At 37.5% G+C, this 24003-nt stretch overlaps 2 protein-coding genes across 6 annotated transcripts in view; both read left to right on the top strand.

Annotated features, from left to right (window-relative positions):
* The window catches only part of LOC120774787, a 65516-nt gene extending 59083 nt beyond the window's left edge, over positions 1-6433 (top strand). Inside the window, exon 5 of the mRNA XM_040104569.1 lies at positions 5649-6433. Within this exon, the coding sequence (XP_039960503.1) occupies positions 5649-5996 (348 nt within the window). The 3' untranslated portion in view covers positions 5997-6433. The remainder of the gene's footprint in view (positions 1-5648) is intronic.
* Positions 6434-8197: 1764 nt separating this feature from the next.
* LOC120774786 (disks large 1 tumor suppressor protein) overlaps positions 8198-24003 on the top strand; it is a 58688-nt gene continuing 42882 nt past the window's right edge. For 3 of the 5 annotated variants that reach the window (XM_040104567.1, XM_040104566.1, XM_040104564.1), the window contains exon 1: positions 8199-9567. In XM_040104567.1, the coding sequence (XP_039960501.1) occupies positions 9478-9567 (90 nt within the window). In that variant the 5' untranslated portion in view covers positions 8199-9477. Of the gene's footprint in view, positions 9568-24003 lie in introns of all 5 variants that reach the window. The other 2 variants (XM_040104565.1, XM_040104568.1) reach the window with 1 other exon arrangement.

The following is a 24003-nucleotide window of genomic DNA, read 5'->3' as shown; positions in this document are numbered from 1 at the left end:
CTGTATGTATATATACGAACTAGTTCCTCAGTTTTTAAGATATCCTTTTGAAATTTCGCAAACGTCATTTTCTCTTCAAGAAGCTGGTCATTTGTCGGAACTGCCGATATCGGACCACTGTAACATATAGCTGCCATACAAAATGAACGATCGGAATCAAGTTCTTGTATGGAAAACTTTCACATTTGTCAATGTATCTTCACAAAAGTTGGCACTGGTTATTTTCTAAGATAAAAATGTAATCTTCGAATAAATTGGTCAGATCGGCTCACTATAGCATATAGCTGCCATACAAACCGAATAATCGGAATCAAGGGCTTGTATGGAAAATTTTCGCATTTGAGGTGGTATCTTCACGAAATTTGACATGGATTACTGCTTAAGGTAATAACATACTTAATCTCCGCAAAAATTGTTCAGATCGGATTACTTTAGCATATAGCTTCCATACAAACTGGACACATAGTTACTAAAAGAAATACACCTGTGATGGGTATATTAACTTCGGGGCAGTCGAAGTTACGGTTTTTTCTTGTTTTTGTTTTTTTCCCTCCATTCCATGTCTCGTCGGCAGTTATGATGCTGTCCATGAATGTGAGATCGGAATTCGCACGATCAAGTTTTTAAAAAAATGTCTGCTTTGTCAGGGAGATTGGAGCAAGAAGGCGATACCAAAAATATCCACAAAATCATTTGAACGGACTCGCGAAAGATGTCGAGCTCTCCTACAATCTCTCTACCATATACCTGACGATGTTCAAGCCCCATATCCTTTACTTTTGTAATATTTTCAATAGTTGAAGAGGTCGAATCGTTCAGAACTTGGCATGTCTTCAACGATCTCTCGACAAATTTTACAAATTCGTCTGTTTTAATCTTGATCAATGATTTTAAGCATGAAAATAAGAAAAGAGTTGTTGGAGCAAAATTTGGCGAATACGGTGGATGGGAGACTAGTTCATTTCGTTTCAATTTATATAAATGCCTTTTGTCTCTTTGGTGTTGTTAAAGTTAATACTCTCTTTAGTTCGTGATGCGATCTCTCGTTTAAGCCAATGGCAAATACAATTGCTCAGATAACAAAAGCCAAAAAATTTTAATTTTTTGCAAAAGAAAATTAATGCATGATTAAATATATATATGTGACCTGGTCTACGAAAAGGGGGCTAACGTGCGAAAACTAGTTTTCTGGGAAAAGCTGTTAAAAATAATCGTCAGTTTCTCGTTATCTCATTAATTGTTCTCCTTTTTTTTGACACCTAAGCCCCCTTTTCGTAGTTCAGGTCACATACATATATCTTATTATGTAATGGTCTCACTATACATATACAACTAATACCATCATTTCTCAGCTTCTTAATTATTTGATGATCTCATTTTAAACCGTGCAAACTCAGAGCACAAGATGACTATGCCAAAGGCAGTCCATTTCATTATTCATTTTAACCACCTCAGCTAACCCTTAGGAAATTGCAGGCAAATACCACAGTAATATAGCTAAAAGAAAGAAAATAGATAGCAAAAAAAATGCATATCGCAAAATTACAAGAATTGTCCAAACAACGCAATAAGCAGAAATTACAATCAAAACCCTTCTATGTATAGCTATGTCATCAGAGGATTGTCGACGACAGCAACTCAAGCAAACTATGGATGATGAATTTTAAATGCAAATTGCGATTATAATAGAAAGTGCTTACGCGTGCTTGTTAAACTATATACAGTGATGGGCAAATTATTAGAACCGGGTAGTTTTTGTAGTAGATTTTCATTGGCAACAGAGCAGAGTGGTCTAGAAACAAAAGCTGGATCTTCTTCTTTGCTGGCGTAGACACCGTTTACGTGGCTATAGACAAAAATACCAAGTTCAGACAGCTCCTATTCCACCTAATCTCTCCAACAGAGTGGATGCCTTCCTTTTTCTCTACTCACACCGGAAGTTACTGAATCGAAAACCTTCAAAGCTGAAGTGTTCTCTTTCATCCGAACAACTTGACTAGCTAGCACAGCCGCTATCTCTTGAATCGCTGAACTACTTCATTGTTGTCGTAAATCTCTTACAGTTCATCGTGCCATCGACTGCGGTTCTCGCCGTTGCCAATGCGCAAAGGACCATAAATCTTCCGCGTAACCTTTCATTCGAAAACTCCTAAGGCCGACTCATCAGATGATATCCTTGATCATTTGAGGAATGATGAGGGACTTGTAGAGCTGGCCTGTCTTAAAAGTCAAATACGAGTATGCGTACCCTAAACAGGGTGTACTAAGTTCGCCACGAAGTTTGTTATACCCAGCAGGTTACGTCTAGGGCCTATTATATAAAATATATGTGCAAATAAAGGATCGGCGTGAGTCTGACTCTGTCTGTATTTTTGCAAACGGTCTCAAATTTTGCACACGTTTTCTTCTCACCAAGAAGTCGCGGATATGGTACAGAAACTTTTTTTCACAAAATTCGGGATGATTTACGGTACAATCTACAAACAAATTATTTAGTTCGAGCCACTGTGGCATATACTTAGCTTCCACACATACTGACCGCTTATAATTCAGTCCTTATGTGGAACCTTTTTTCATTTGGCGAGATATCTTTATGTATTTTGGCAAGGGTTGTTGTACAGGGCAATAATGCAACCTTCGAGGAAATTGTTCAGATCGGATCACTATAGCATATTGCTACACTACTACTTATCCAATAAGAAATGTACCTATCAAGGGTATTATAGTTTCGGTGCAGCCGAATCATACATTTTTTCTTGTTTTATATACATTATTACCCTATTCGTTAAAAAACTCCAAAATAACCTTCTGTTAAAGACTAAAGAATTAAAATTTGTAATTTTTCTTTCAATCATATGTCCAACAAAAGGTCACCAAAAAATGTAAACAAACCACAGCTGATTTATCATTATTATACAAAATTTAGCTTAACGAGCTTTAAATACACTAAATTCTTCTCAATCGCATGGCTGTTCGGCAAATGTTACAAAACGCGCTGACAATAATTTGTTGCTTCAGTGTACTCATAACCGATTCGTCAAAGGGATATAAATTCATATTTATGTATATAGTACACGCCGTACATACATACAACAGCATGTCATTCATATTTGTTAGCGAAAAGCAAGCAGGCCAGCAATCTCTGCTAATGCGTTATTATCCTTTCCCGCGGCTTTTCCTATGCCATAACAAAACGAAGCACTTTAGCTGGCAACGAAAAAAGCAACATAAACTACAAATGGTATTATATTCGAGCATAAATCCTATTGTATAGTGGGGCGTTTACACACAATTTAACGCCACCTTAACATTATTCATGCAATCCTTTGGCAGCGAAAATTTATACAGGCATTTGTGTGACCCCCAGGCGGGGGTGTCAACTGCTGCACACACCGAACAAGCTGCCGGCGTGCCAAAAAATCTCGGCGTATCCTTAAATGGCCACAGTCGCTTGAGCTGCTTGCCACCGCGCCCACGACTAGCTAGTGTTATGCGCATTGTGTGTACGCTTGTTATGCATTGGATGGTTGCTAAGCGTTGCGTTACGAAACAAAAAGTGTTAAATCTTGTACTGGCACAGATTTTAAACGTTTTTTGGCCTAATATGTGCGCGTGCATGTGCTTGAGTGTTTTCTTTTTTGTTTTGATACTCGAATGAATTTATTTTGTTGCTGATATTGTCAACGGGTATTGTGGAGCGCACAATGGCATTGCCAGCATGCGTTAGTTTTATGTTATTTGTTTGCATTTCTTTACCATATTCATTCTGGTTTGACAGCATTCGTCAACTGAGTGTGCTTTCATTACATGTGTCTAAAGTTATATGGTCCTTACATTGCGCTTTTTATTTTGAGCATTCTTCTCGCGTAAGTGTCTTTTTATGACAGTTTCATATAAATGTTTAGAACAAATACTTGTATATTTAGCGGAAAACAATGAATTACTTGCGCACATTGTTCTTCATAAGTTTTCTTGCAAAGTGTTGGAAATGTGTCAGAGTTGAAAAGTAAAAAAAAAGTTCAAGCAAAAATAAAGTAATTTTCATTATTATATTAAAATGCGTTAATGCGCACATGCGGGGGGCACCTTTAATGGTTTCGCCGGCTGTAATTACTTCCGCGCGTTAGCTTAATAACATCTAAACCGTGTTTGCGTTGATACGTAATAGCTTTACGCGGATATCCTTAATTTTCGCTGTTTTCTTTTGCTCGTTAGCAACAACTGTCATTAAGGATAAACTTACATGTACTCCATGATTATAAAGAAAGCAAGAAAAACGTTAATTTCGGTAGCACCGTAGCAAATGAAAAATTTTCCATACAATATCCTTAGTTTGATCCGTCAATTTGTATGACAGCTATGTGCTATAGTGGTCCGATTTAAACAATTTATTCGGCGATTGTAGCATTGTTTTGGAAAATAGTATGTGCCCATTTTCATGAAGATATCTCGTCGAATAATACAATTTTCCATAGAAGAACTAAATTTTGATCGTTCATTTTGTATGGAAGTTATACGCTATAGTGGTCCGATATCAGCGGTTCCGACAAATGAGGAGCTCCTTAAAGGACGTCTGCAGAATTTCAGAGCGATATCTCAAAAATTGAGGCACTAGTACGCGTAAAGAGGCAGACATACAAACATACATAGCTGAATTAACTCAGCTAGTTATACTGTTCATTTGTACATATGTATACATACATATATATTTTAAAGAGTCTTCGACGTTTCCTTCTGGGTTTTAAAACCTTCCTGGCAAACTACAAAAAATTTTATATTAACGTTAACTTATGTAGCTGCTTCTTCTATACCTGCGATCCTAATTAAGTGACTGTGCAAAATTCGAAATTGCTTAAACACGGTACATAAAATGGCTGATTTCACGGAGGCAAAATTTAATGCAGAGCGCTTTTAAAATGGCTGCTCCAATGCAATATGCTAATTACACAAACAAAACTGACAGTGTGCAACTAGACAAAAGTACCTACTATTTAATGCTCAAAAGAAAAGTCATCGCCGCGCCTAACATACAAGCACATAATTTTAGTGATTTAAATTTAAAAAAGAAAAAATTGAAAGAAACAATTTAAAAACAAAACATGATTGACTGGGTGTCAATCGTTCGGCATTCGCGTCGACGCTTCTCCAACTATGTCGGTGCGCGTTCGCCAGTGCGTATACGTCGACGGCGCAGACAGTTAGTTGCGCCACCGCTAGCAGCAGCGCCGGCAGCACCGGCGCCCACGAAACACGGCAGCAGCAGTGCAACGACGCCGGTGGGCGCAGCAAAAACGCCCACTGGCAGCGCTGAAGCGCACAGCGGCAAAAAGAGTAGCAGCAATAGTGGCAGTGGCGGCGGCGGCTCTCAGTACGCCTGCTGTTGCGCTAATGTAAGTGTTGGCAGCGTCTCATGCACTAATGGCGGCGTAAGAGCGCGCTCCAAAAATACAGCACAACTGTGTATAGTTCCCATTTGTTAATATGTCATTTAAAATACATATTTTGTTGCCTCACATTTTTTTCACATTAATTTTAATGCTATTATTGCGCACTGTTACTGTACACTGTGTGCTAAGTACTAATTACGTGAAATGATGTCAAAAAGTAAGAACTTATGAAGTTTTTTTCTTTTTATTTCTATTTTGCAGAATCAGCGCATGAAAGTCGATGGCGACGCCGACATTCCCAAAGAGAGTGCGGGAGTTAGCGCTAGCGGTACTGGTGCAAGTGAGGGCGGCAGCAGCAGCGCCGCAAAGGCGGCGGCCCGTTCGCCTGAATCGGCGCCCTATCATAACCGGCAGCAACAGCAGCAGCAGCAGCAACAGCCCAATACCAATGTGGACACTGTGAGCAGCGAAGCTGTAAGTGCCAATGTCTACAATAATAACAAACACAATAGCCAATGCAATAGCAATAACAACAATAACATTGTTTCGAATTCAGACGTTTGCATAACGCCAATTTACCACTTTAATTGCCTACAAATGGGCAATTAATTCATGCTTTGTCAAAGTTTATATACACATCTGCTCGCTTTAAGCCAGCGGAGAAGAAACTTCTTGGATTTTAATAATGTCATTACGTTTTTACGTCGGTTGTTTTTTTTTTGTGACCACTTTCGTTGCTGAAAATTGCTTTATAGTCCTAATGGTCAGTCTAAAACGTACTTGAATTATTAATCGGAGTTCCAATTGAATTAAGTGACACAGCTAGAGTGACTTCTTAAAACAAGGCCATTTTTGAGAGTTAAAAAAAATACTGTTTAAATTTTTTTTACATTTTTAAGGTTATATTTTAAAATTTTTTAAGAAAAATATTAAATATTTGTTGGGTTACATGCGATCTCCAACCGCGTTAGACGGTTACATGGGTTTCCTATAAATATTTTATAAGAATTTTTTATCAAGACGAAGAAATTCTTAAATTTGTGGAAAAAAATATTCTAAACTCGGCTATTGCGACGCCATTTCCTGTAACCCCTCTGAAAACAGATGCGCTCGCGTTGGCAGGATAACTCCTTACAGGATCATCTGAAGTGAAAAAAATTTTGTTTTAGTTAAAACCTTAACTTAGAACTCGGAAGAAGGAAAATCCATTTTAAATTCGATTTTTGGCAAACATTTTTACAAAAAAATTTAAATTTCAGTGAAAATTTCGCGACATTTTTTTTTTTCAAATAGTTGTAATCGTAAAAGAAATATTTCGTACAATTTTTTAAGAATTGTATCTCAAAGACCTGTGTAAAATTTCATAAAGATCGGTTGAGTAGTTCTCGAGAAATCTTGTCAACCGACTTCAATGACACAGTTTCGAGAAAAACGAGTTTAAAGACGGCGCACTTAGCCCAGCTAGCCTCGAGCGCGCATGTTCTCAAAGCTATATCTCCGAGATTATTACTTGGATCAACTTAAAAATTAAACTTGAATTTAGGACAATATTCTAGAGGTGTTGTAGAATTTGATAAGACAATAAAAAATTAAACTTTTTGAAACACGTAAACTCATGTAACCCTTTAAAAATAAACTGGTGAAGCTGATTGAACTCAGCGGCTACACTTTATAAGCCTGTAACTCAAAATATAACTTAAACAATTATAAGTATGATATTTTGAAATGTATAGACTATCGAAATATTAAAAAAATACTACTTTTTCATAAATTTCACACTAGAAGCACCCTTTAAACTCAAATATAGGAATATTAATATTTGAAATTAGGAAAATTATTTCTCGGCAGCCTCGCATTATAATTTTATATATAGTCATGTACTAATTAATTCTTATACTTGCCACTTATATGCCCCGCTTAAGCAGTAAAATTAGTAAGGAAATAAGGTGCGGTAGTGTCCCCATCCTTTATTCCCTGCGCCCTTTTGCCAATTTTTCGTTTCCGCTCGCTTAATACGTTAATGTTTTTGTGTCACAACAACTTAACAATAAATTATAATGCTCGTTTGCTTACGATTTTCATGTCATTAACGTTTTTCCTATATTACGCAATTTTAGTGCGAAAAAAAATAATTTTCGTTTCTTTTTGTACGTTTTTCATTTATTGCGCTAATTATTGCTCGTGCTGAGATCCCTAATATGCCAATAAAAAAACTGATTATTAGTTTTGTTGTAATTCTGCATTTTGTCGCTTGTGTTAATATATTATTAATTACTTTTAATTTACTCATATATTTAATAAATTAATAAATATGTTTATTTAGCTTGTATGTTTTTATATGATTTTTGTAATTGCTTAACAATTCATTTGTCAATTCTTAATAAATAAAAGTGCTGCTTAAGTTTTTTGTATGGCATGTTGCATTTTATTTTATTTCGCTGAACAATAAGGTTTGTATATAACTTTTGATTTCATTTTTATATTTTTAATATATTTTCGTATTTCTAATCACAAATATCAATCATTTTTTATGTTTCTTATTTTAAATTTTTTTTCAATTATTATTAATGCAGTTTTTTAAATTTATTTAACTAAATTAGTTTAAAATATTTTATTAAAATCCTTTTCCAATTATCAAAATATCAATGGGTTCCCATTTACCATGTATAGTTATTCAACAAATTCACCACAGCTAGCTGCGCTATTCTTACGCGCTGTGGCATCACTGTGCGCCGCAACAAGTTCATTGAGAATGTTGCCAATCATTTTTACGCGCTCTCTTCATTTCTTTTTTGCTTTTGTTTTCGCCTCTTCTCCAATTCGGGTGTTGCTTGCGTAGCGGCATTTCGTTACGCATACAAATCATTGTTTTCGTGTTAAGAACTGTAAAAAATTAAACCTAACTAATAAATAAACAGTGTTTTAGTGAACTGGATTCCTTTGATAATGAAAAAGTGTAGTTTAAGCAACTAATAAAACGTTTCATAGCAGTTGAAAGTTACTCAAGTGATGGACAATGAAAGAGCCAACGAACAGAAATTTAGATTTGTGAGTGTCAAATAGTTGTGGAGCATTGCCAGCTGTGTGAAATAATTGTAAAATAAGTTTTGCTTCGAGTATCGAATTGATGCGGCCGTAAACATGTTGCGCTGGCAGTGAACGTTTTGTATTATTTTGTTAACCGAGGGACTTCGACACAACAAAGTTGAAACTCAATAACGCGCGAATATTGTAAACATATTAAATAAAAAAGTAAACGCAGTATTTGTGTTTCCAATTGGCACAGCCATAACATATATTTTGCAATTCCTAGTGTTTAATTTTTTGTTAGAGTTGCAATGTCGAGCGGTCATAGACAGAGCAATGGCTGAAGGTGGTGTCACTGGGCTCGTTGCCGCGTTACATGTTTATTGTCGTCAGCAAAGTGCTGCGGTCTTTACATTCGCGGACGGTTTGTTAATTTAGTCAAGCGCTCGTAGCTCCAGAGTGCTGCAGTTGTCGCGAGATTGCGTGCGCAAACGAAAAAAAACGCGAAAAAAATTGAAAATGCTAAAAATAAACTACATGTTCTAAAAAGTAAATAGTTGTATGCAACATGAAAAAATTACAGCCGTTGTAGCGAAACAAAAGTAAAAAGTAGAATCAGTGCGGTGACAGAGGTAGTGTTGAAGCACGCGAAATAATCGCCAAGAGGAAAAAGTGACAGAAAGTAAATGAGAGAATAGAAAAGGAGAGAGCGAGCAATTGTTTTAAAACGTCGCGACAGCGAGAGAGAGCAGAAAGTGGACAACAAACATTAACGGCGTGTGAAAATAGAAGAAGAAAAAAGGAAGCAAGCAACTTTAGCTCGTCGCGCAGTGTTTTTATATCATAGAAATGTTTATTTTTTATTTTTCGTGCGCGTAAATATTCTGAATTGAATTTGAAATAAAGTCGAACGAACGCAATACAGCAGCGAGTGACATCCATAGCAATTGGCTGCCAGTGATTTCGTGACGGGATAAGCGTAAAAAACGCTAGAAAATAGTGAAAAAGTGCCTTTTTATATAGGATAATTTCTTGAGGATTAGTGTTTGTGTGGCGCAACGAGATGACAACGCGTAAGAAGAAGCGTCAAGATGGCAGTGGTAGTGGTGGTGGCTTCATCAAAAAAGTCTCCTCGCTTTTTAATTTGGATTCGGTAAATGAAATGTTATTTACATAAATGCGCTAAGCCATATTTTAAATATTTTTGACATTAGTAATATAATTTGCGATTGGAAAGAAGACGTTTCATCAGAGTTGAAATTTTTTTTTTGTTAATTTTTTTTTTGTTATTTTCGCGTTAGTGGGTGATGTGACTGGGTGTTATGGACACATTCATTGTATGATTCCATAGTTTATTTTTAAATTTACTTGTCGGCGATTGCTAGCACCAAAGCACTCAACAGTGGCAATTTATTTTCTGTGTACAAAAGCAAATTTGCGTTTGCATTAAATAAAGTGGTTGATATGTTGTAGCTGGCCAAAAAACACTGTCAAGCCGTTTTTGATAGCTCGGCAACGCCCCTGTGACGTTCTTCACTCTTTTACGACAAATAACCATGTCCAAGTGGAAAAATGTAAAGCAACTAGCAAAGTAGTACGTAATAGTATTGTCTACATTTGGCTGCTTGTTTAATATTTTCATTTGGTCAATTGGGCGCAGAGCACATTCATGCACAGTTTTGTGTGGTGTCGCAATCGACACAAATTCACTTGGAAGCTCATATTCGCGTATATCCACCTTCGCCGGATCGTACAAGCAGCATCATTCATGTACAAAGATATGTATGTACCACTAAGCCCAGTATGGCCTACTTCGTGTGTTTCTGTTTTCGTCGCCGTCTATGACAGCAACACAAGCACTAGTATTCGCGTTGATCATGGTAGCTATCTTCCGCGTGGTTGAACTTCCACCAACAACTTGCAGCGTTTTTTGATTTTTTATTGTGGTAATTTTTGCCGCCTCGTACACAATTTTCTTATTCTCGATGAATTTGCCTAACTTGCAAGTTATTTTCGCGCACTTGACGTTATAGCTTGGTGCCAGCTGTAGCCATAGTCGATTTTGTGCGTCATGCTGCTCCACATGTGTACGCTGCCCCCGGTGAAACTGTTGACTGTTCCTCATTGCTTCTATCTGTGCTTCTTAGGAATTCCTACATACCTTCCTCTACTTTATGTTGTTTCTTGGTGCACTTTTTGATTTTTTTGGTTGCGATCTTCTTGTTACAACTTTTATTCTCACTCAAATGCTGCTGCTGCTACTGCCGCAGAAACGTGTTGAACCTGATTCACATCTGATAATATTTGCTGAAAATAGAAAACTTTTATGGCAATTGCCTACTCTCTCTCACACACATTCTCTCCTCGTTCACACCTTTCTTTTGCCCTTGGATGGGTGAATCTTAACTAGTTAGTAGTGTGGTTTGCACAGGAAGTTGCCGGCAGGCTTTGCATATCCTGTTTTGCAAGTTATCACTTGGAATCTGCTCAGTTTGCTGTTAATTTTTCAACCATTATTCAACTCGAGTGCAAAATTAGAAAATGTATACATAAGATTTCAGTTATTTTATGACTTTTTGCGTGCGAATTGAGCACTATTTCCAAATTCTTTTTTATTGTACTTTCAAGTGAATGATTTTTTAATGGCAAGTAGCCAACAACTGTGCTTAAATGAGACAATTTTGCTATTTCCTTTGCGCTATGCCACAATTTTTAGTATGCTGTGTTGGGTGGTATCTCGCATGAGATAAAAAAATAACTAAAGCTAAAAATATTTCTTCATAAATACAGTATTTGCTTACTCACGCATTTGTACGTATGTATATACAATATGTACATATGTATGCATGTGGTCTTACACAGTTTTTTCATAGGCAGGAAATGTGCGAATTGTTTCCATTAAATACATATGCTATATCTAAAGAAGCTATCAATTCCAGATGCTTACTATAGCACAGATTTGGTTTTTGTTAACGTCTCCATTCATACTAAATGCATGTAATTTATATGTGTGCCGGCAACTGGCAACCTGTAAACATTTATGCTACCCACACCGGCACTAAATTTAATAAAATGATTATATAAACAAAAATGATTTTTTCTTTATTCTGTTTTATATTTTCATTCTATTTCTTGTTCATGCTCACTTAATTTATTCATGTTGACTTTTGAAGGACATTTCTTTGTTGATTCATTATTATTTTTCTACTGTCCCGTGGTGAGTTTATTGCCTTCCTTTCAGTTGTATTTTGTTGTGTGGTATACAAAACTGCTTAAATATATAACTTGATTTATAAATAAAATAATATATTTGTGTTGATATATGAAAGTTTTTCAAATATGTAAATATTTTCTGTCAATATATAAATTTACAATATTTTCTTTTTAAAAATTGGAGATGACTTTGAACAGTGATTTACGTTTCACTAGCATAGGTACCATACAAAATGTTTATAATTTTGACAAAGACACGCTAATTATTTTATGTAAACAGCATGTTAAAGTTATCTGTATTTCTAGGGCTATTGGTTTGATAGTATATACATACATATGTATACTTAAGTCGGTTCATTATTATTTTCCCTTTCACTTGGCATATTTCAACAGTGTTTGCATTAAAGGTCATTATTTTATATCCATTTGTGAATTTCAAACAATCGATTCTTGTTTTTGCAAATATATTCAACGTACATTCATGTATTATATTTTTCGAAATTTTGAAGGTGATGGAGATAGAAGCATTTTTGTAAGAATGTTTTAACTTCGTGTAATCATCTCACAAAACATAAAAGGCGTATCTGACGAAACACCGTTTTCAGAGGCGTTTTGAACTTTTTCTTTGTCAAAAATCAAAACTTTTACTAGTCCTTCGGTCTTTGCCTGTTTTCATCTACATTAATAATAAGTTTCCTTTTTTTCGACATTTGAATTTGAGATATTTTTAAGATTTTTCCACTAGACGCCTTTTCCAAAGATTCTCCTGCAGATCGATTACGAAATCAATGAAATTCAAATATTTCAAAACGAATCACCGATTTTTAAAGTACATTAAATTCTGTACATTTGAATAAAATGAACGATCAATCTCCACTGAGACAAATTCCGACTCCTTGTCGCGCTTTATTCAGGGCACAGCAGGGTCAGAAAGCACTTGTCTAACATGGGCATAGTCTCTTGTGCAAACTGCCGGCTTTGTGACATACAGGCTTCACATCGCCTCAGTTGCACCTAGCAAGCTCCTGGAATTGTTCAGAATGCTGGACTGTTGTGGCCATATGTGATATAGGAGAGTGTACAAAAGACCATAAGTCGCAGTGCAAAGCCCTAATTTTCTATTTATCTAAACCAGTAACTTTACTTTTGTTTGGTAAAACTGTAGCGATTTTGTTTTTGTTTTGTTTTGTTTTGTTTTGAGGAGTTCTGCGGACTTAACACTATTTTCTATCTCCCGGTGCACTAAAAGCCGAATTTCCTGAGATCAAGTTGAAATGGCTTCTGTCATCAATAATATGTAAAATATTTATGTCTCCATTGGCTGTTTAGTTTTCAATAATAATAAACTTCGATATTCAGCTAACAAATTATCTCTAATTTACGTTTCTCTAACGAAAGTGTCATAGAAAAGTTAGCACCTACCTATCAGCGAATGGAAGTAGCAGAAGTAAACAATAACTGCCACTAAAACAGTAACTAAGAAGGCAAAAGCATTATTATATGTAATATGTTTGCAAATGTAAATATATACATACATACGTATACATATTTATGTATGCATGATAAACTCATAGCATATTATTTAGCATTGAAAGATCACATGAAGGTGTGAAAATATTACAATTACAATCTATGCCACATATGCGTGTAAATATGCGTATATATGTATGTGTACAAATATATGTACATGTATGCGTAAGTGTAATTGGTCTAACCTTTAAATTTTTGTATATATTACTTCATTCACCAAATCCCATGACATTCTTCAGATACCGCACTAAAAGCATAACAAACATAAACTTCAGTACAATATGCTTACATAAAACAATATCGAACTCGCTGCCAATATTTGAGCGCTATTACGTGGTTAGTTATCAATCGCCTCTGACTGTGGTAGTGATTAAAATCACATAAAACGTGTGTGGTTATGCAGCAATTGGAAAAGTTATTGAATGTTGTGTTGATTGCTAATGCCTCTCTAACAGCGCGTGTAAATGGTAACGTTAGTCAACAAATATAGTTAGTATGTACATGTGTATGTTTAGAAAATATAAATGATTTGATTATGATAAGATATGCTTATGAAATATGTTATGTTATGAGTGATTATATCACTGTTACACATAGAACTGCAGTTTTGGGCAAAACATTAGGGTAACATAATTTGCAAAAGCCAATACGAAAGCAACGTCTAAGTGAAATAAATCATAAATTGAAATGAAAACAAGAAAAAAGTTTACTTCGCTTGCAGCGAAGATATAACATCCTTCACAAATAATGCATCCACCCTCATACTTCCATGTTTTTATAAAGACAAATTTTAGAATGCCTTAAAACGTATTCCTATCAATTCCGACTTCCTTATTGGCGTAGACACCGCTCACGCGATTATAGTTGAGTTTACAGCAGCGCTGTCGTTCATCGTTTTACCCGATTGGCGCCAATTGGAGATTCCTGGCGAAGCCATGTCCTTTTCCATCTGGTCTTTCCAACGGATTGGAGGTCCTCCTCTTCCTGTGCTTCTCCCGGCGGGTATTGCGACGAATACTTACAGAGTTGGAGTGTTTTCGTCCATTCGGACGACATGACCTAGCCGGCGTAGCCGCTGTTCTTTAATTCGCTTAACTATGTCAGTGTCGTTGTATACCTCATATGGCTTATCGTTCCATCGAATGCGATATTCGCAAATGCTCAAAGGACCATAAACCTTCCGCAGAAGCTTTCTCGCGAAAACTCGTAACGTCGACTCATCCGATGTTGCCATCATCCATCGTCCATTAGCAGGACGGGAATAATGATTGACTTATAGAGTAGAGTTTGGTCTTTGTTCGTCGAGAGAGGACTGTTTGCTTGATGACAGGAGATATTTCGTCTTGTCCTCGTTCACAACCAAACTCATACGCTTCGCTTCCTTATGCAGTTTGGAGAAAGCAGAACCAACGGCGCGGGAGTTTAGGCCAATGATATTAATATCATCGGCGTACGACAGCAGCTGTACACTCTTATTGAAGATTGTACCTGCTCGATTAAGCTCTGCAGCTCGAATAATTTTCTCCAAGAGTAGATTGAAGAAGTCGAACGATAGGGAGTCTCCTTGTCTGAAACCTAGTTGGGTTTCGAATGGCTTGAAGAGATCCTTACCGATCCTGACGGCGCTTTTTCCGTTTAAGCTTTACGGGGATAACAAGTTCAGACATAGCGGCATAAAGGCAGCTCCTTTTCGTGCTGTCGAAAGCAGCTTTGAAATCGACGAAGAGGTGGTGTGTGTCGATTCTCCTTTCACAGGTCTTTTCCAAGATTTGGCGCATGGTGAATAACTGGCCATTTGTTGATTTGCCAGGCCCGAAGCCACACTGATAAGGTCCAATCACTTTGTTGACGGTGGGCTTCAATCTTTCACACAATACGCTCGATAGAACCTTATGTGAAATGTTGAGTAGACTTATGCCACGGTAGTTGGCGCAGATTGTGGGTTCTTTCTTTTTGTGGATTGGACAGAGCTCACTTAAAATCCAATGTTGTTGTTTTAACGGAAAATCAGTCCCCGTTGGGATGGTAAGTGTCATTTGTGTTGTCGTCGATGACATCTAACGGGAGGCCCAAGAAACATGCTGTTTCGACGGGGTCGGACCAAAGGGAGGAAGGTGTTAGATGAGTAGGGTTCGTGGGGCGTGCAAAGAGGTGGTCAGTGTCATGCGGAGACTCGTTGCATGCAGGACATACATTCGGTATGTCAGGGTCTATTCTGTATAAGTAGGAGTTTAACCTGCTAAAGTATACAGAACGAAGTTGCGCAAGGGTCACACGCGTTTCTCGCGGCAGCTGGAGCTCTTCGTCTGCTATGGGTGGTGGTTTGACTCCAAGAACGCCATTCACGGGAAGGGAGTCGGTGAAGGTGTTGATGGCTCTGCTGTGAATGGCCAACTTAAATAAAATGGCCAACTTAAAATCCAATCGTCAGGTATGCTTTCGTCCGACCATATTCTACAAAGAAGCTGATGCATGCTCCTTATCAGTTCTTCATCGCGAAGAATACCCATAAGCAAAATAGAAAAAAAAAATAAAGCAATACATTTCACTTCTGAAAAGATATAATCATTTACATTTGTAGAGTATACTTAGTTCGGAGACTGTATTTCAGACATTTTATGTGACCTTCCGTTTTTGTAAAAATTTGCTGTTGGTAACCTTCAATTTAGCAATCTCACACTTTCCTTCTGTTCGCAATCTTTCAATTATTATAGAATTCTGTTTTTAATGTGCTTTGCACTTCTCATAAAACCTTACGGAATTTAGAACTAATTATATTTATGCATCACAAAAGTGACCCTATTTTTTGTTCATAACTGTATAAGTGTACAGCATACGTCACAGTCAACTTGGCTAAAGCAAAAAAATTCTCTGACTTTGGCTGCAATAAAAGTTCATAAAATAACATAAACTCAAAATAAATATATAAATTAATTTAAGTCGATTATATAATATACTCTTATGCAATGCAATTGGCAGCAATGACCGCCAATAGTGATTAGATGTTAACGTTTTATTGACAGATTTTTGTATGCGCATATATGCAGATATCTTTCTATACATATATTATATATGCATGTATGTGCACTTGTTCATGCATATATACATACATACTTACATATGTATGTATAAATTCACATGCTAACATTTAAAATATCGCACTTAGTCATAGCGATGCCTCAGCGCCTTCCCAGCAACAGCGACACTCATACTTTCCCCATACGCGTGCGTGCGTGTGTGTGCTGACCAGCTGGAGCAGCTTGTTTGCTATCAAACGGTCTATTATTGTTAAGTCGTCTCCAGCAATTTGGGTGTGGTGCCTCACTCAGTATTCCACAACTTACAAACAAACGTGCAACTGTATATAACACATACATATGTACATGTATATTTGTTCATTTATAGTCGTATTTACAAGCATGTGTCGCAAAATCGATTCGAAATTATATTAAATATAGTTTTTTTTATATTTTTATTTCGCTTAATTTACTTATTTTTCTCTTTCAATTTGAGCAATCGATTCGCCGCTTTTTGCCTCAATTGTAGCGAGTAGACTTATTTTTCTATTTGCACGGCTTCTAAGTTACATATTTCCAGTTGTCGCCTTTACTTGTGCCGCACGTACACACACACACATATACTTAATGTTTAATAGCTTACACGCTTATTAGCCCTGTGCTCGTGTGCACCGAGTTTAGTTCGTTCGTCAGCGGCTAATTGAGTGCAGACCAGGTTAGCCATTAATTAATTGAGGCATTTGTGGTTTCTAAATATACATACCTACATACATTTATGCATATTATATACATATATGTAAGTACTCTCCACCTTCTCACACTTTGTTAATTTGGTTAGAGAATTTCGATAGAGCAAAACTAGTCCCTTACAAAATCCCTTGTAATGGCTTCTCAATTTCTAACCGTGGCTAACGGTAGAAATTAACCCTTAATTTATATGTTTTTGTTCCAGTTGAATATGAACATAGAGATTACTTCTTATTGTTATTGCTTTTTCTGTGTTGTTGTTGTCGTCGCCTAATGGGAGGGTCGAGAAATGCGCTCTATAGAAGAAGTCGAATCATAGGAAAGAGATTGTTAGATGTGTCTATTGAAATGGACTTAAAAATGGTTTTTTGTAAGAACCCTTAATATTTAGGTCCAGTCTAAACAGCTTGTAATTTAACCTCTGTACTATTTCTCGGCGAAGCTCGAGCTCTTTATTCGCAATAGGTACCTTAAAAAAATCTAAGACTGTTATTTTCTTTCTCTGAATATTACAGTAGTTGCCTAGCAATTTTTTGCATAGTTCGAGGAATGCTTCTGCCGTTTCCATGACAGTCAGGTTTCCACAACCGCGACGGAACTGAATTTTTATCCGGCCAAAAACTGTCAACCTGACAAAATTACTGCACAGATGTCTTTTGTCGTTCAACAACAAAAACGAATACCGACCAAAATTGTTTAGAGAAAACTTCGTTGCTTTATGTAACTGGCTGGAATTACTTTTGCCGAGTATACCGTGTTTTATTATGTTCCACACTTCCTAAGCAGTTAAATTACGAAGTAGTTTCAGTGATGATTTTTTTTTACCAGATTTTGCAGAAGGGTTTGGCATAGGTGAGGTAATATAATAATAATAATACAATATCATTGGCTCTTCTCCCAAGGGACGACATTACCAAAAGAGTAAACTTCACTAAGAAGTTCAAGGTTCCCTTAGCAGTAAGGCTGAATGGAATGATTCCACTCTCGAACTACTGCTTAGGGATAGTACAATCAAGAGGTACACCGACGGGCCGAAAACGTCCAGGACCACGCACCAAACTCTATACCTATAAGAAGTTTTTCGAGCATATTTCAATCAGAGGTCTTTGCCATAAGTCGGTGCGCTGATATCAAGCTCCAACGCAACAATCGCAACGAACGTATAACACTTAAAGCAATATCTGCCTACGAGATTAAATCTACTGGTACTGGTGCAGGAGTGTAGAGAACAGCTGAACAGTCTATCGGAATATAACCAAGCGCACCATAGCTGGCAGCATCCACTAACATGGTAGGACTTGAATCCTTTATCGCGATGGGTCCTCACCATAAAGGAGTTGCTCTGCAAGGAAGAAGGAGTAGGCAGGTGGAGGTATTTCTAACAATTCCAAGGCATGCGCCATGCCAAGTTGCTAATGGGTGGTTACAACCTCAGCAGGTTTAAATACGTAATCAACCCTCCTAGGGACAAACTCCGGTTACTTGTCGCATTCGACACTGACCACTGTAAGCTCAAGAAGCAAATTGGTGGTTCTGCGACAGGGCGACTAAAACTTGCTGATAATCTGCTAACGCAAGATAAAGACCCTTGGATTCATGTTTCCAAATAGGGATCACATCGCCTCACTAGCACTGAGCAGTAGATTGAAAGAAGATATGATTGGGTTAAGTGGACCGTTGTAAATTTATCTTAGCTGTTTTCATTATATTAAAACTTCACTGAAAACTTCTTGCAGTGGCAACTTTGCTCAATATTACACTGAAATATATATGGAATTTCACCAGGGTGTTTTTAAAATTTCTAAATCTTTTTCCTTTACTTTCATTTTCGTGCACTTTATTTGCGCTGACCTACATACTGCATGATGCCTACATATGCACTACAAATGCTAATCGCTAGCGTGTCTAACCAACAATCTTAAACCTTAGAAATTTCTAGTCGTTTACACCCCTCGCCTTGCTTGTATATATTCCTCCTAACTTAACTAAAATATATTTGTATTTACACGAATGCAGTTATTTGGAGCAACGACGTGCATGCTACCATTGCTTCCCCTCCTCCTGCTAGGGCCGTAATTACTTTAAAGCTACAAAATGGAAACAATCGTAAGTAGGCAATCGTTAGCGCATTCGCGTGCATCAGTTGTGAGAGGATATGGAAAATGTTAAATGTCACCTGGGGGTGGCGCTGGGCGTAGCGCAGCGGGAAACGGGGTTCGTGGCAATGCTTTCGTGTGATTTTAATGCCTTGAGCGCCAGTCAGTCAATTGGAAGTATACACGTTTTGCATGCGAAATTCTTATACCATATTTACGGACAAATATATTTATATAACTATGTAAAAGCACACGATATTATTAGGGTGATGTCGAAATTATCTAGTAAAAAATAATATAAAAACTAAAAAACAAAAAAATGCAGAGCTCAATATTTTTTACAACCTTAGCAGGGTATACTAGTTGGTCATATCCAGAAGGAATTGTTGGGCATGCCTTTAAATATGCAATATATAAATATACCAAGAATCAGCGTGACGAGTTGAGTCCATTAAGCCATTTCTCACGTGCAGTCCTCCCATTTTTTACAATATAGCTATTTTCTAGGGCGATACAACTATTATGGCGGTATTAAAATTATTCAATACAATTTTTATAATATGTCTAATCTATCTTTAGCCTCCTAAGAAGCCTAAGAGTCTACTTGGCTGACTGTCGATGGACACCGCTGTGAGATGATGAACCCATGTTTCAGCCATTGTCACACATCGACGCAAAAACTCTGTTCTATTATAATAGAACAGCTTCAAAGACTTCCCGGAATCATCAATTTGTTGTTTTTGTTGGATTGTGAGCTTGCATGGCATCCAATTTACCGTACACAGAGCTTTCGCCCAAATATTTATTCACAACATATCCTATACGTTTCTTTAATATCTTTAGAGTCCCAGCTCTCTCGAACAACGTCTTTTTACGGGCAACCGAATTTCGGGCACCTTTTTGAGGTTTTCGTCGGTAACAGTCTCTTAAGGGAGTCCACTGCCTTCATAGTCCAAATAATGTTGATCGATCCAAACCTTGGCCTCAACAGTATTTTTTCCCCAAAAAGCAACGCTTTATTAACACATGAAATTTCTTTTGACCCATTTTTTGTAAACTATCTCAAGTTGCTTCACCCAAAATGATGAAAGTTCAACATAGATGTATCTAAAATAGTAATACGAACAATGTATCAGCCTACGAACTTTTCAGTCCAGCTATTAGCATCCGAACTCCTACAAAATTTTTGAGGAATGCTGTCGTGTTTGTAGAACTTACCCGGATAAGAGTACTTTTTATAATAGAGTTCGACGTTTGTTAGACAATCTCATTATATTCCTACAGGAGTCTCCAGCATTTCTTCTTGTTTTTTACGGTATTACGCGGTTATAGTCGAGTTTACAACAGCGCGACAGTTATTTCTTCATTTCGCTGTTTGGCGCCAATTGGAGATTCCAAATGTAGCCAGATCCTTCTCCACCTGGTTTTTCCAACGGAGTGGAGGTTTTCCTCTTCGTCTGCTTCCCCCCGTGATTACTGCGTCGAATATTCTCAGAGCTGGAGTGTTTTCATCTATTCGGACGACAGCGCAGCCGCTGTCTCTTAATTTTCTAATCTATGTCAACGTCGTCGTATATCTCGTACAGCTCATCGTTCCATCGAATGCGATATTCGCCGTGGCCAATGCGCAAAGGACCATAAACCTTCCGCCGAACCTTTCTCTCGAAAACTCGTAACGCCGACTCATCAGATGTTGACATCGTCTATGCCTATGTACCATATAACAAGACGGTGATGATGAGTGACTTGTGGTGACTTGGCCTTTGAGGACTTTACTTTTCAATTGCCTACTCATTCCGAAGTAGCACCTGACAAGAGGTCTATCTTGGCAAGAGTTATTCTGCGTTAGATTTCGCGGCTGTTGTTGTTGTTGGTGTTAAAACTGGTTCCAAGATAGACGGAATTATCTTCGACTTCGGAGTTATGACTGTCAACAATGACGTAGGATCAAGTCGCGAATGCGATGACTGTTTGTTTGATGACAGGATATATTTCGTCTTGTCCCCGTTCACAACCAGGCCCATACGCTTCGCTTCTTTGCCCAACCCGGAGAAACCAGAACTAACGGCGCGGTTGTTATGGCCAATGATATCGATGTCATCGGCATACGCCAGCAGTTGTACATTCTTGTAGAAGATTGTATCTTCTCTGTTCAGATCTGCAGCTCGAAGTATTTTTTCCAGCAGCAAAATTAAGAAGTCGCACGATAGGGAGTTGCCTTGCTGAAACCTCGTTTGGTGTCCAACGGCTCGGAGAGGTCCTTTCCGATCCTGATGGCGTTTTTGGTATTGCTCAACGTCAGTTTACACAACCATATTAGTTTTGCGAGAACAGACGGGCATAGCGACAAAATAATAGCTCCCTTTTTCGTGCTGTCAAGAGCAGCTTTGAAATCGACGAAGAGGTGGTCCATGGGGATCCTTTCCACGGGTATTTTCCAAGATTTGGCGCCTGGTGAATGTCTGGTCCGTTGTTGCTTTTCCAGGCTTGAAGCCACACTCATAAGATCCAAATGTTTGTTGACAGTATCTACTAGATAAAAATGTATACATGTATTTCACTAATCAGAGACTAGAAGCAAATCACGCTTACAAGTAGTTGAACTTCCGATTAGAATAGATATTGTATCACATAGGCAAAAGTGAATTTTTTTCTAAACCTTAAAATTTTCTGAAATTATTACAAATACAAGTCATTTGGTGTACCTTTGCGACGACCCTAGTATCTTTACGTATACTAAATCGCTGTGTGAGCCCTGAAGGGTTAGCAAAAGTACGCTACCAAGCGCTGTTTAGTGGCCTCGCTAATAAGTCGCGACCGCGTTAACTGCCATCGCCGTCCTGTGTATTTGTAATAAATCTGATTTTTGTAGTTGTTGCTTTGTTCGAGAAGGCTTTTGTAGTAAGCGTGTGTACTTAACTAACTTAAGTTGGTCGTCGTCAGTCCGAGTTAAGGCTGTGAGTGAAGTCAGTTAGCGTCAGCACAAACGTCCGTCACCACTTTGCCATAATGAACAATGTCAGTCGACAGTAAGAGGCATATAACTAAGTACACGCGGAAAAAAGTGGAACGTCCAACAACAAATCTGTGTGTGTGTGTGTGTGTGTGTACATGTGCATATGGGAAAACAAATATAATTACATTAAAGTAGATTTATTTAATGCATTTACTTTCGCATAGAGCTCATTAAAGCCACAAAATTGCGCTGAACCTACACTTACCTCAAATGAAGGGTTGCATTTTTTGCATGAACTTAAGTTTAGCGCGCTTTATTAAATCTGGTTTTAATTGTTGGTGAAATTTCATTGCAAATTACATGCCTCAAATGCGAATAATTGTAACTGGTGTGAGAAGATTTTTATTTTTTACATAACTGAGTGAGTAATGAATGAATAAAATAAACTCAATTTTTTTCATATCAAAAATATTGTCGTTAATCTCGCTAAAAAGCCCGCAGTTTGCATGCACTGTTGCTAAAGGATCTCTACTAACGCTGTTGTTTTTCCATATGCTGTTATTGTTGTTACAGTTTTGTTTACTTATAGTTGAATATTCCGGTTTAGGTGAAATACGCACCATTTTGTTCGACAACTTTTTGTCATTTAGAATTTCGCTTTCGACAGAAAAGTTAGTTACTTGGTTCCAAGATCGGACTTTAAGGCGATTGAATGAGAATCAAGTTCTCGGTGTAGTTCTCAATGAGTTGCTACTGATGTATGTGGTCCGGCGTTGTACTGATGATATTCAATTTCTCTCCTATCAGCTAAAACTAAACACTTCTGTGCGATTGCTTACTTCTGACGGCTCAATTATTGGCACTACAGTCCCAATTAAGTGCTTCGTCGTCAGAGAGCACCTCACAGTAAATGATTCCCAGCCGATCTCAACAAACACATAGCAATCCCTTCCTGACCGTCAGTCCTAGCTTTACCACCGTTATGAGCGGCTCATCGTGATGTCATCACAAACGTTTTCGTAAGTTACCCCCTTTGTAACACCAGGAATCATCTTCTTCAAAATGGATCGATTTTGTTGCGATCCCGCGATTCGCAGATGAAAATTCGATCCACGAAGTTTTTTTTGCTCATACTCGTGTGGCACCTATAAATCGATCTACTTTTCATATACAGCCTTTTTTAATTCGTGCGAATGTTGCAAAAGCCTACAAGTGGTACAAACTTTCAGATACGGTCTAGAAATCGCTGAAAACACGTCTCGTTCTGGATGACCTACGACCTCTTCAACTGATGGAAATATGAAAAAAGTGAAGAATATGGTGCTAGAAAATCATTAAGCAAGTGTTAGAGAGATGGCAAAAGAGCTAGACATCTCTCGCGAGGTCGTTCGAATCCTTTTTAGGCATGAAACGCGCTCTTGCTCGACTCGTCACGATAAAGCAGATTTTTTTTTTTTCAAAAAGAGAACCATAAATAGGTCTCTTTGGACATGCTTGATCGTGCGAGTTCCGAAAGCATTACAACTGTCTATAGAACATGGGTTTATGAGAAAAACTCCGAGAAATCCGTTTTCTCCCGATCGAAGAGATAAAACAAAATTCGCGTTTCTAATTAGACTCCATTAACCATAGCTTATTTGATACATCCAGAATACGCTGCTATGAGTTGGAATGTAATAAAAGAAGCTCTAGCTTCTTTTTAGTCAAATTATAGCAGCTTCGTAAGCAATTTATTCCAACTGTTCTCCTTTTCGCCTCTAAGCACCCGACTTTCAGTCCACTGTTGCCCGTGTATTTGACTTTTAATCTTCTCAATTACAATTAAATGTTTTTATTCGCTTTTTATCCCGTAATCCGTTTAGCATTTGTATGCTCGTTCATTCTTCATTTGCACAAATGAAATGAAATAGAACAACAACAACAACAACATCGAATATGGCAAAACCATGTCACTTAGAAATCTTTGACTTCCTTGGCTGTCTTGTGCGCATGATTTGCACCGCCGCGTGATGAACGTTCATTTAATGAAT

This window comes from Bactrocera tryoni, chromosome 4 (assembly GCF_016617805.1).
Source record: "Bactrocera tryoni isolate S06 chromosome 4, CSIRO_BtryS06_freeze2, whole genome shotgun sequence".
In the NCBI taxonomy this organism is placed as follows: Eukaryota; Metazoa; Arthropoda; class Insecta; order Diptera; family Tephritidae; genus Bactrocera; species Bactrocera tryoni.
This window is presented reverse-complemented; position numbering and strand designations above follow the sequence as displayed.